At 62.8% G+C, this 12,337-nt stretch overlaps 1 protein-coding gene across 9 annotated transcripts in view; it reads right to left on the bottom strand.

Moving 5' to 3' along the window:
- The window catches only part of AIFM3 (AIF family member 3), a 28,790-nt gene extending 16,462 nt beyond the window's left edge, over positions 1–12,328 (bottom strand). For 2 of the 9 annotated variants that reach the window (XM_024763777.1, XM_024763776.1), the window contains exons 1-19: positions 12,271–12,328; positions 9,759–9,922; positions 6,137–6,350; positions 5,860–5,969; positions 5,529–5,638; positions 5,394–5,438; positions 5,049–5,145; positions 4,862–4,974; positions 4,435–4,521; positions 3,979–4,070; positions 3,765–3,895; positions 3,564–3,679; positions 3,403–3,474; positions 3,262–3,325; positions 2,611–2,687; positions 2,388–2,505; positions 1,072–1,170; positions 742–817; positions 199–303 (exon numbers count right to left, since the gene is read on the bottom strand). In XM_024763777.1, coding sequence (XP_024619545.1) covers positions 199–303; positions 742–817; positions 1,072–1,170; positions 2,388–2,505; positions 2,611–2,687; positions 3,262–3,325; positions 3,403–3,474; positions 3,564–3,679; positions 3,765–3,895; positions 3,979–4,070; positions 4,435–4,521; positions 4,862–4,974; positions 5,049–5,145; positions 5,394–5,438; positions 5,529–5,638; positions 5,860–5,969; positions 6,137–6,350; positions 9,759–9,789 — 1,757 coding nt within the window. In that variant the 5' untranslated portion in view covers positions 9,790–9,922; positions 12,271–12,328. Of the gene's footprint in view, positions 1–198; positions 304–741; positions 818–1,071; positions 1,171–1,443; positions 1,992–2,387; positions 2,506–2,610; positions 2,688–3,261; positions 3,326–3,402; positions 3,475–3,563; positions 3,680–3,764; positions 3,896–3,978; positions 4,071–4,434; positions 4,522–4,861; positions 4,975–5,048; positions 5,146–5,393; positions 5,439–5,528; positions 5,639–5,859; positions 5,970–6,136; positions 6,351–9,758; positions 9,938–10,398; positions 10,421–12,270 lie in introns of those variants that run through there. The other 7 variants (XM_024763771.1, XM_024763768.1, XM_024763769.1 and 4 more) reach the window with 7 other exon arrangements.
- Positions 12,329–12,337: the final 9 nt, after the last annotated feature.

A 12,337-nucleotide genomic window follows, 5' to 3' on the forward strand; every position in this document is an offset into this window, starting at 1 on the left:
TACCCACCAAGAGCATAAATAACCACCCCTCTCCCAAACCACAACCCTTGCCCCACACCACACCATAGCCCTGGGAGCCTCAGGCTGATTGATGGGGGGCGGGGCCGGGGAGAACACTGGAGGACTGTGGGGGCAGCTAGAACCAGCACCTCGGGGGACTTCTCCCCCCTCCCCAAGGCACCCAGTGCCCACACTCACTCCACCTCCCGCTTCCGGATGGTGCGGCCGGAGGCCAGCACCTCCGCCACCTTAGACACGATGGGATCGTAGTTCATGCTGGCCACGGAGATCACCTCGTCGCCTCTGCAGGGAGAGGTGGCCGAGCCTGAGGACTGCCCAGCAGCAGCCCCTGTCCTTGGAGACCCGAGTCCAGCTGGGGCCCAGGGAGGCTCTCGCTCAGGAATGTCCTGAGCGCCCAGCATGGCTTCTGCTCCTGCAGGACCCCATAGAGGCTCCAGCCTTCCTGCCCAGTGGGGTTCAGGGCTGGAACCTGTTCTGAGATCCCCACTCTCTACCTGTGTCACTTTTCTCGGTGTAAAAGTAGGGTGTCAACACCCCCCTCCAAGAGCTGTCCCCACCTCCTCCCCTTTCCTGGCCGGCCCCTGCCTTGCTGCCTCCAGTGCCACTCGATCCACCATCCAGGGAAGCCCCCTCCTCCGGAGCAGAGCTTCTCCGGGACGAGCCCCCTTCCCGACTGAGTACCCGCTGCTTCCCGCCCCCGCCCCACCCCGTTGCTCTCACTTGGTGTAAAAAGCCACGAACTTCAGCTCGTCCAGATCCCCCTGGATAATGACGTCGTCGAAGCCTTCTCCGTACCCTGCGGGCCGGGAGTAAGGGACTGGGCTTCACGGGGTCCGCGCCCAGTGCCCTTCCAACTCTGCCCTGGACCCCAGGCCCCGCCCCCGCGTCCTTTTAGGGGGTCCTGGCCCCGCCCGCAGGGAGTTCCCTGCTTCCACCTGCGGCCGTCATGGCCCCGCCCCCTGGATGCTTCTAACCCCGCCCTGACGTCCAAGCCCCGCCTCCTCACTCTGCCACACCTGGGCCCTGCCCGCGTCCGGGGCCCCTTGTTACCTGCGTAGCGCAGGCTCTTGCTGAACATGGCGGTCCATAGGTAGGGTACCGTGCTGATCTCCGCCTCCTGCGCCAGCATGTTCTGGGCCGCCACGCGCCCTGAGGGTCCCGGGGTCGTGAGAGCCCCGCCCCGAGCCCTCACCACCCCTCCACTGCCTGCCCCGGCTCTCTGGGGACGCCTGACAGGTGGGGCTATTCCCCCCCACCCCAGAGGTAAATCACTGCCCAACCCACTGTCCACCGCTGCTCGCAGATAATGGGTGCAGAGAGGGACACCAGGCCCAAAGCTGGCCACTAAGATGAAATGCCTGGACTGGGTCTGGAAGGGCTTGGCTTCCCGGGACCATTTCAGATGTGACACAGGCAACTAACCGGACAGGTCAGGTCTGAGGAGGGAGGCGGGCGAATGGGGCACCAGTGTCCAGGGAAGCAGAGCTGACAGCCTCACTCAGAGCCCAAGACAGAATAGGGTGGGTGGCTCCCCAGTTTGGACAAGGCCCCACTGGACCCCTGTATTTGGAGGTCTGTGACAGTCCTTGGACCCTCCCAGTTAAACCTTAATTATACTCAGCTGATGAGTAGCTTTTGGTTCCTTCAAACCTAGCACCAACTTTAGACCTTGGACCCGAGCAGAAATTGGTACCAGGAGTGGGGTTTCAGGCACAGATGCTCAGATAACGTGAAGGCCGAGAGAAGGGAGGAGGGTGCAGCGGGTCTGGCCGTCCTCTCTCCGAGGCAGCTAACTGGCTGTACCTGCGGCTGAGGGGCCCAGACCAAGTGTGCACAGGTACCGCCCAAGGGGAGGGGGAAGGTTGTTCCTCAGAGACCACAGCAGGTCCCCACTGAGCCCAGGTTTCCAGGCCCAGAAGGCCACATCCCAGGGGCCTGCACGAGGCAGCTGGGTTCACAGAGCCAGTCAAGTGGCCCAAAGGGTAGAGTGGGGAGCTGGCCCGGGTTCTACTAAACCCCTCTCTCCCTCCCTGGGTGACTGCACAGGTTGGTGAGGAATTCTGCAGAACATGTGTCTCTGAGGACAAACGGAAAGGAGAGGCTGGCTGGTGGAGGGACCAGCGAGGTGGGGCACTGTGGCTGGTGAAATGGGATGTCGAGAGGGCACTGGACAGAGGTCTGAGATGGGAGGTCTCTGTGAGCCTCCTTGACCACCTGCATGGGGCTGGCTGGACAGGCTGCCACAGAGCCTTGAATGGCTGACCCAGTGAGCAGGACCCAAGGCCAGCAACTGAGGGGGTTGGCCTGGGGAAGGCTGAGACTCTGGGACAGCCTCCCACCCCAAGCTGCTGCAGGGCTGGTGGTACCCTGGGCATGAGCCATCTGCCAGTGTGGGATGTTCACTTTCCGATTGTTCCTCCAGGCCAGGGGGAAGGTCACAGCGTCGCCAGCTGCAAACACGCCCGGGACATTGGTCTGCATCATCTGTGGGGAGGGGACCGGGACTCGTAGGTAGGACTGGCGCCCTGAGCGGGACCTCCCACCACCTCCGGCCCCAGCACACTGCCCGCCCTCCCCACCCAGCCCCACCTTGTTGACAGGGATGAAGCCTCGGGAATCCAGACCTATGCCGCTCTGCCTCAGGAAGCCCGTGGCGGGCACTGCACCTGGCAGGACAGGGGCCACCGTGTCCACTCCCCAGCCTCTCCCTCCTCCTGCCTCACTGCTCTGCACCACCACGCCCTTCACTCCCACAGTCCAGCCCAGACCGATCACCCAGCAGGTGGAACACCCTGTGCCTTCATGTCCTGTCTTCGTTGCCTGGAGCCCCACAGACCTCGGGGCTTCTCATCAGGCCTCAGGTATAGCCTCCTCTGAGAAGCTCTCCATGAAGCCCCTGGTAGGGGTTGGCATGCCAAGCCTCCCCAGCCCATGCTGCCACCTCCCAGCTTTGTCCCTCCCAGGACTGGCACCTCAGCTGGAGCAGGGACTAATTAGAGGCTTTTCTGTGTCCTGCAGCTGCGCAGGGTTACTGGACAGGGGTCATTGGGAGTGTCCTCCATGCCAGGCCAGGCTAAGCTGGTACCATCACCCCCCAACAACCCTGCCAAGGGGGTACGGTTGTGGTCCCCATTTTACAGAAGTGCAAACAGGCTGGGGGAGGAGAAGGGACTGGCCCAAGTTCACTGTCGAGCGTGTGCGGGTGACTATGCTCACTGCCACCGCCTGCCCCCCACTCACCAATGCCCACCACGCAGACGTCAGCCCGCAAGACCTTGCTGCTCTTCAGCACGACCTCCTTCAGCTGCAGAGAGCAGGAGTGAGCAGCTCCCGGGCACAGGGAAAGGGACAGAAAGCGGCGGGGGTTGGAGAAGGGCCCACCTTTCCATCCTGGGCCCGCAGCTCGGACACCTCCGTCTGCATGTAGAACTTGACCCGGTTGCTCTCAAACATCTGCCAGGTGGATGGGTGGGTAGGCAGGGGTGAGAGCCAGGGGGGGCAGGGCGGGTGCCCGGGGCGGTGGGTTCTGAGTGGGGTCTCACCTTCATGAGGGCACGACCAACGCGCTCCCCCAGAAACCTCCTGAAGGGCGTCTCCTCCAGCTCCACCACGGACACTGAGTGGGCCTTCTCAGTCAGGTAGGCGGCCACCTCCATCCCTGGGGCCAGGCGGGGAGGGCTGGCACCCTGCACTTCCCAGGGCCATTGCTGCCCCAGGCCCAGCCCGCACCCCCAGCTGCTCACCCAAGAAGCCGGCTCCCACGACCACAGCGTTGCGGCCCCGGGCCAACCTCACCACGCGGTTGGCGTCCTCGGGCGTCCGGATGGTGAACACATTCTCCACGTCTTTGCCTTTGCAGCTCAGGGTCTTAGGGCTGAGACACGGCAAGAGTCGGGGTGGGGCTCCCGGCACCCCGAGCCCTCCGCATACCGGCAGGGGCGTGGGGACCCCTCACACCTGCTCCCGGGTGCCAGCAGCAGCTTGCTGTACTCCAGCTTGAAGCCATCCTTGAACACGGCCTTCTTGTTCCTTACGTCCACCGTGACCACCTGTGACCCCGCCGGGCAGAGCGAGGCCTCCGGGTCCCGCCCCACGCCCAGCTCCCACGAGGCCCTCTGCGAGGCTCTGCCACCTGGATGAACCTTCCTCCCTTTCCTGGCAACCTCTCCTGACCCTTTAAGTTTCAGGCACCACCTCCCCCTCAAAGCCCTCCTAATGCTCCCAAGTCCCAGCCCTGAGCAGACGGTCCGTGGCCCCACACACTGGGGCCCATGACCCCCTAGGCCTGGAACACCCCTGGTGCCTGGGCAGCAGGGCCAGGAGGGCAGAGCATACCCATACTTCCAGGGGCCTCACGCCCTTCACGGTGCCCATGAAGCCTTCCCCAGGCCTGTTCCCCAGCATTGTCCATACCTGGGCCTCAGTGAGCACCTCGATGCCATGGGCTCGGAAGAACTCCTTGGGCCTCAGGGCCAGCTGCTCCAGCTGTGCATCCAGAGACTGCAGGAGACGCCGGCTTGAGACAGGACCCTGCACCCCCAGGCTCCCACCCCTCTGCAGGCCCGGCCCCACCTGGCCAGTGACCAGGTGGCCACTGACCCATTATAACCAAGGACCAGGGCCTCGGGGTCTTGGGGGCTGGCAGCCTCAGTCACACAGGAGCTACAGGACAGAGCTCGACAAACCAGATCTTTCAGGGGCACTGAAGATGGGCCTGGCACGAACAGAGAGGGCAGCTGGCCAGACCCCCAAGGGGCGGCAAGCAAGGGTCCCAGTGGACCTAACTGTGCCCAGTGGGACATGGCTCTGGCCCTGCCTGGCCCCGCTCACGCTCACCCACCTTGCTAAGCTTGGGCCGGTCGTAGGGAAGGTGCCGGTCCAGAGTGCACAGGACGATCCTGTCTGAGAAGCCCTCCTGCCGCAGCGTCTCTGCACACACCAGACCAGCTGCGCCTGAGTGGAGGGGACAGTGGGTCAGGAGCCCCCCATCCCCCACCCCACCCTGCACCTCACAACCCACCACCAACCTGCGCCCACGATGAGCACGTTGGTGCTGCTGCTGTGGCCGGCGCTTGGAGAGATGCACGTGGCCATCACCTTGGTCCTTCGCTGTAGCTGCAGGGCCTGGGGGTGGCCAGCGAGTTGGGGGCAGCTGGAAGCTGGGGTCATTGCCAGGCTCCCTGTGCCCATCCCAGCAGGCCAGGTCCTGCTGCTCCAGTGCCACCTCATCCCCACCACAGCCCTTCACTCTGCTCCCCAGCCACACCCGCTAGGCTCCCTCCCACCACAGGGTCCATGCACATGCTGTTTTCTGGGCCCAGAGGCCCTTCTCACCTCTCTCTTTTGCCTGAGCCCCAAGGCCCCCCCCTCACCTGCTTGCTGGCCCGGACGTACACCTTCTCCTTCTCAATCTTCACCTGCAAGGGCTGTGTTGTTCAGGGCTGGGCTTTGGGGTGCTCCAGACCCTGCACCCCCAGGCTCCCACCCCATTGCATGCCTGGCCCCACCTGGAACTTGTGCAGACTGTCCAGGCCAGGGAAGTCCTCCAGGTCTCCGGTGCTGATGTTGAAGCAGGCGCCATGCCAGGGGCAGCGCACCCGTCCACGGGACAGCACTCCTGGGAGGGGGCAGTGCTGGGCTGGGCCACCAGCAAGAGCTCCTCTCCAAGGACCCCTGTATCCAGCACCACTGGCCCTTCCCCACGGCCCAGGACACGCCACTAATAGACGGGGGCCTGGGGCCCAGTGGAGCGGGGGCTGAGCTTCCCTTGTGATGGGGGAGCCGCCAAGCCCCTGTCGGGGAGGTCCCACCCTGCCCCCGTGGGCACCGACAGCTCACCTTTCACCAGGGGCGCACCATAGTGCGGACACTTGTGGCCCAGGGCATGGAACTCCCCGTTGTCTTTCACCAGCAACACCTTCCCCCAGCCCAGCTCCACTTCCCGCATCCTGGGAGGGGAGGGCCTGCCCTCAGAGGTCAGAGGTCGGAGAGCAGCCCCAGACCAGCAGGAGCCACAGAGGTGGTGGCCCCGATGGAGCCAGTCATGGGTCCCTTCTAGGCCTCCCAGCTGTCTTCCCACCTCAGCCTCCCACCCCCTCCCAGGCCCAGCACCCACTGGCCGTTCTCCAGGTCTTTGATGTGGCAGACAGCAGCCTCCAGGCAGTCCTGGGCACCAGGGTAGGGGTGGGGGGCGGGCAGGCGTTCCTCTGCATGGAAATGGCGGGCTGTGCCGTTGCCCTGGTAGGCCCGGGGGCTGCCCTTCCCGCCAGCGGACAGCTCCTCCTTGCCCCGGTCCTTCTCGGGCAGCACCACCTCGATCTTGAGCTCCACTGTGGGTGAGCAGGGGGGATGGCGGTGAGCCCCTAGCCCGGCCCACCCCATGAGCTCTGAGTGCGGGTTCTCCCCGGGCCTCCAGAAAGCCATCTATCTGCACCACCAGCAAAAGGCAGAGCCAGGGTGCGGGGGGGTGGGGGGTGAGGGGGGCCCTGGGCGAGCTTAAATTGATTTCTGCGTGTTCTCTTTTCCCCTACCAGAATTAGTGAGGGGGCACAACAAAGTTTATTCAACCCTGAAGCGACCCTTTCTCCAGGAATCCATGTGGAGGTGAGAACTCAGTGCTGGAGCCTTGCTGACCTTGAGGGAGTGGCCCCCATAGAGGACTGCGTCATCCCTGAGGACTCAGGGGCACGTTTGGGGCCTGAGAAACAGTGTGTCCAAAGCTGGACGCAGCCCAGTGCATGGCCTGTGAATCTGGGTAACGGGGGAATCGAGGGTTCCAGAGATTTGAAATTTTTTCAAAATTAAAAAAAAAAAAGTGTATGCAGCATAATTGCAACTTTAGATAGCTGCTCTCGCCAGTTTGAGAATCCTTCATTATTTGCCAGGCGCTGGGGGCAGGGGCCTTGGGGGTGAACCCCAACTGGGTGGTGCATGCAGAGGGCACAGCGCCACCCTCACTAGTGGGGCCTCCTCTGGGGGGAGTTAGTGAGATTATCATTTTCTTCTTTATACTTCTCCGCATTTTCCAAATTCCCTACCACGTGCCTGGGGTATTTTTCTAATTAGAAGGGAACAATAAACAGAATTTTTAGCAGTGATAATCCGGCCTCCTGGGCTGCTGCTGCAAGGAGCGTGGAAGCTGAGCCGGGGGCACAGCGTGGGCCAGGGCCGAGGCCTGGGCAGGAGACCCCCTCCCAACTCCCGAGGCCCCTGAGCCTCCAGGCCCCTCCCCCACAGACCTGACCCTCCAGAAACAAAGAACCCGGCTCACAGCTCCGGGCCTTAGCCCCTGCAGTTCCCTTGGCCTGGGCTGCTGTCCTGCCCTTCCCGGCTGGGGCTGGGCTCACGCCTGCCCATCCTCTCCCTCAGCCTGGTCTGGCCCCTCATCCTTCCTGTCCTAGCCCCCCTCCCCCCACCGCCGCTTCCCCTAAGGCTCAGGCAGCAAGAGACAGGGCTGAAGGTGGCTCCCTGATTCCAGCTGGGCAGGAAGGGCCCAGGAACACATCACGCTGAGGCTGTTGTGTCAGGTGGGGGGTTATGGGTGGGGTGGGTTTTTTCCTTCATTTTCCACACTTTATGTAATGGTGTTAGAATGTTTTCAGAAGAATTAGAGAGACAGCTCACAGGAGCAGCCTGGCAGGGGCCCAGAGGACAGCCAAGCCAGGCTGTTTTCATCCTCTACCTCCTTCCAGAAGGCCCTGAGGTGCTCGCTGGTGTAGTCTAATGGGGGAAGACGTCAGGTCAGGAGCCTCAGGAGCTGTGGTGGATCCTTTAGACCCTTTCGGCAGACACCTTCATTATAAAATGGAGAGAACAGTGCCTACCTCTTCTGGGACAGTAGATACTGAAGGAAATAATAAATGTAACTCAGAGTAGATGCTCAATAGGTGAAGTTGGGTAGCTGTGTTTTATTGGTTAGCTCCGAGCCTCCTGGCTGCCATGACAAAGAGGGAAAGCCTTTAGGTAGCACCAGTGGCCTAATAAAAGGCAGGTGACCAGATGCCAAGAGACCTGCACTACCTCCTAGTTCTGAGCTTACAAAGGACTGGCCTGGAACACTTCCTGAGGAACATGGGGCCCCTGGAGCACAGGGCACACAGAGGGGGCTCAGGAAGACTGTTCTAACATGCTCTAAGCCACAGGAGCCAGTGAGGTGGAAAGTGAGGAATTTGCAGAAGCCTCTTCTGCTCGTTCTGGTCTCCCTGTGGTCCCTCCTGACTCTCACTGAACTGTCATGGCCAGAATGCTCTCACTCCCACACGATGATATTCCCCAAGCCTCACCCCAGACCTGCCACCATGGGCACCGGGGGCCCAAGCTCCTGCTCTCCTGCCACAGCCCACAGGAAGCCCAGCCCCCCAGAGAGGGGATAACACCCTGTAAGTGCATCCTACGTGCCAGGCCCATGCCAAGCACACTAGCCTGCACAGGGGCACAACTGTTAGTCCCATTTCACATATGAGTACACAGAGGCTCAGAGAGGTGAAGTCACCTGCCCAAGGCCAAATAGCCAGGAACAGGCAGGGCTGGATTTGGGCTCAAGAGCCCAAATTCTTAGCACTGTCCCTGGTGTGGTAGGAGTGACCAGCCCTATACCAGGGGTCCTGGGGCCGGGGGTCCTGGGGCTTGGGGTCTGAGGCAGACCAGCCCTTTGGGGTCCTTTAAAGGAACCTACAGGTGGCATCTTCTGCCAGGGCCTCCTGTCAGCTCTGCAGTCCTACAGGAGCCTGATATGGGGCAGCCAGCATCCTCCTGTCTGCTTCTGATGGGAGAGAGTTGGGGTCAAGACAAGGGACATCATTTGCCCGAGGGCTGGGTGTCCGCAGCATGGGAGTCATGGGGCAGGCGCAGGTGGGTCCCTCTGCCTGGCAGGGCATCGCAGGTCTCCTGTTGCCCGCAAGTTCTCCCTCAGACCCAGGAAAAGGAGAAAAGGCTCATGGGCTCCAAGGTAATGGAGCTGATGGGTATCAGGTAAGGGGAGCTGGGGCGAGCTGGCCAGCGATCCCTGGGTGCACTACAGAGGCCTCTCTCAGCCTTGGTTTCTTCATCTGGGTCAGGCCTGCACACCCCTGCCTTCCGGGTGTCGTGAGGAGGGAAGAGGGAAAGTGGGGGCTGGAGGGAGAGCCAGCACACAAGGGTCTCCGTGGAGAGCAGACCTAGGCATCCCCCAGCACCCTGCCCGCCCCCCAGCCCTGGGCTGGGACTGCTTGGGCCAGCCAGGGTGGGGATTTCCTCTACAAATGGGGAAGTGTGTCCAGAGAGGCCCAGGAGGCGGCCCAAGGTCACATGGGGTCAGAAGAGGTGAAAAGGGCTAGGACATGTCCACTCCACCTCATAGCAATTTTGAGAGGTCAGGCTTATTTTTTAGGGGTAGAAGGTGAGGCTCAGAGGGGTATCTTGCATGCCTTTGGTCATGCAGTGGCTGAGGATGTCCCCGGAGCCCCCTTCCCCAGCGCTGAGGGAGATGCTCCTCTTTCCGACCCAGCAGCAGGAGGAACCCTCCCTTCCCCTTTCCGAGAAAGATTCCGCTGTTATTCCCACCACCAGCACCCTAAGCCCCAAATAAAGAGGGCTCCAGCCCCCCCCACTCCTGCCCACAGCGTTAACATTCGGCTGCAGCCCAGCCTGACCTACTTCGGAGGCAGGGGGAGGGGCAGGAGGAAGGTGGCAGGAAGAGGGAGGGAGGGAGCCAGCGACAGAGGGAGGGGGAAGGGAAAGGGTGAGAAGAGAGGAGGTACCTGGCTTGGGCTTGGAGAAGCAGCCACCCATGGTGAGTGGCCCGAAGATGGGTGGGGGGCAGGCACACAGGCGGCTGGCTGTGGAAGGCCTAGGGTGCCCCCTGGGGGGCTGGACCCCCCAAGACCCTTAGAGATGCTGGAGCTGCCATCCCAGCTGGAGCTGCCTGCAGGGAGACAGGAGCATCTATGGGGACCAGGGCTTTGATGAGGGCTGTGGGTAGAGACACAGAGAGACACGAGTGGGGGCGCTTCTCAAAGAGGCTGCGTTGGAGCTGGGAACCCTCATGCGTAGGGGAGCCCAGAGGAATGGCACCTGGCACCATGGACGGCACCTCCCTTCCAGGCCCCCAGGCTCAGCACCCTCACTCTCCTCCCCCTTTGCCTGGGCCCCTCTGCCCCAACCTCAGCCACATTTTAGGCCCAGGAAATCCTCCCCGATTTCTGCTGCCCCCTCAAAATCCTGAAGCCTGGAGCCCTGGGACCCTCCATTCTCCAGGGAGGCCACCATGCCTGGGGTCAGACCCAGGTCACCTTGGCAGACCAGAGCCTTCCTGGTACTCGGGGGTTTCTCCCTCCTCAATGGGGCAACATTTAGTTCTCCCCCCAGCTCCCACCCTGGTGGGCAGCCCTGGATACCCACCTCTCCAAGGGCAGCCACTGCTTCTTGCTCCCAGCCCAGCAGTGGACCGAGGCTGCCCGGCCCTGGAAGGCAGGGCAAGGGGGCAGGGGTCCAGGAGGCGGCCCAGCCTCCCCCCCTCCCCCCAGTGTGAGCTGTGGCCAGGAGGGGATGGGGGCGGGGCTGGGCCAGTCCATTGGTCCCCAGGGAAACCCAGCTCCATGTGAACAGAAGTGGGCGGCCAGCCTGGGCCTGGTGGGGTTGGAGGAAAGGGAGGCCAGGCACACAGCTCCGGCTCCCTCCCCTCCCCTGCTCTTCCCCAAAGCCCCTGATGTTGAGGTCATGCCCAACAGTAGATGGAGAAACTGAGGGGCCAAGGGATTGCCAAGATCAAGCAGCAGGTAGGGGCAACCAGGTGGTGTCCCACCTCCCTCCCACCTTAGTTACTTCCAAGACAGACAGGGACCCAGAAGCCCCTGTATCACCCTGCAAGCCATGGGGCTGGGGGAGGGGTCACCCCATCAACAAAGAGGTCCCTGCAGCCAAGGAGCCCTCAAGGCCACAGCGTGAGCCTTCCTTAACATGCAGCTTACAGACTGGACTTTGGAAGGCCCAGGACAAAGGTGTAGCTGCCTTGTTTACACTGACCTCCCCACAGTCCACCCCACTGTTATCCCTGCGGCTTCCTCCAGAAGTTTTTCCTGGAGTTTAAGTGGATGAGGCCCACTCGGTTTTGCCCAGATCCCAGCAAGGGCCCTGGGTGGGTGCTTAAGAGCAAGGGGGCTGAGAACCAGATGAAAAGGTTGGGGAGGGACTGTCTACTGCCCAGCACCTGGTCTCGCCTGCCCTAGAGGGCCGTCACAGGTGAGGAGGAAGTGGCACCTGAAGGCCACTTGGGTATACCCATGCTCTTTCCCCCACTCATTGCCAAGGCAGGTCCGTAAAACTGGGCCACCACCTGCCCACCTGCCCCCTACCTGGGCACAAGGCCCCTCCACAGATCCTGGCTTTCCCTCTGGCTCAGCCCTGCCCACCTCCTTCCTGCCTGGCCTCAGGCCTCACCTACTGGGCCACAGATCCCAGAAAAGGTGGGACCTCAACTTGCCACCAGGTGCCTGTCGAGGCTGTTCCCTCCCTTCCCAGGTGCCCAGGTGTTCAGACCTTCCAGGGCCTTGGGCGTGGAAAGAGATTTGCTGGGCACGGAACCTTCTCCAGGTCTACTGTGTGCCAGGCTGGCGTGTAGCCCTCCTACCTCCTGCAGGCCCAGACGCCCCCACCCAAGGCAAAGGTCCTCACCAGGGGCATGGCGAGAGGGCACCCCAAGTTTTGGCAGAGTGCTATCCCTTGTCCACAAACTGCCCAATGCAAAAAGTTGTAACAGTCCCCGAGTGCTGACCACTTACAGGAGCCTGCGTCCTGTCCCCCGGGACCAGCCCTAGGGCCCCTTCTGGTGCAGGCTCCCCACTCCTCCGGGTCCCACGCTCCGCCAGGGATCCCGTGGGCCCTTCCCACACCCACCCGAGGGACTCCTGCTCAGCTCGGCCCCCAGTGGCTTCCAGTTTCCTGGGACAGCATCTGAGCTCCACAGCCGGCCCTCAAGTTCGGGGTGGGGGTGGGGGGCTGTGGCCCGCACCTCCTCCCCAACGGGGCTAGAGGCAAACCTCCTGCTTTGCATGTGCAGCCCGTCTCCCTGGGAAGTCCTTCCAGCTGCCTTCCCGCTCCCTCGGGCCGGGTCCCCCCACCGGACCGGCAGCCCAGGAAGGGGATCAGCACACAGCGGGGCCCCGAGGCGGCGAGCGGGCGGCACGTCAGGAGAGCGAGGGCGCTCTGCCTGGCCTGCCCCCTCCCCGGTGAGGCCCCCAATCCCCGACGAGTCGGCCGGACCCGCGGGCTCACCTGCGCTCGGCGCGGACCTCCGCTCTGGAGCCGCCGGGGCTGCGGCGGGGCGGGCGGGGCAGGCGGG

Source organism: Neophocaena asiaeorientalis, unplaced genomic scaffold, assembly GCF_003031525.2.
Source record: "Neophocaena asiaeorientalis asiaeorientalis breed wild unplaced genomic scaffold, Neophocaena_asiaeorientalis_V1.1 scaffold110, whole genome shotgun sequence".
NCBI classification, from domain to species: Eukaryota; Metazoa; Chordata; class Mammalia; order Artiodactyla; family Phocoenidae; genus Neophocaena; species Neophocaena asiaeorientalis.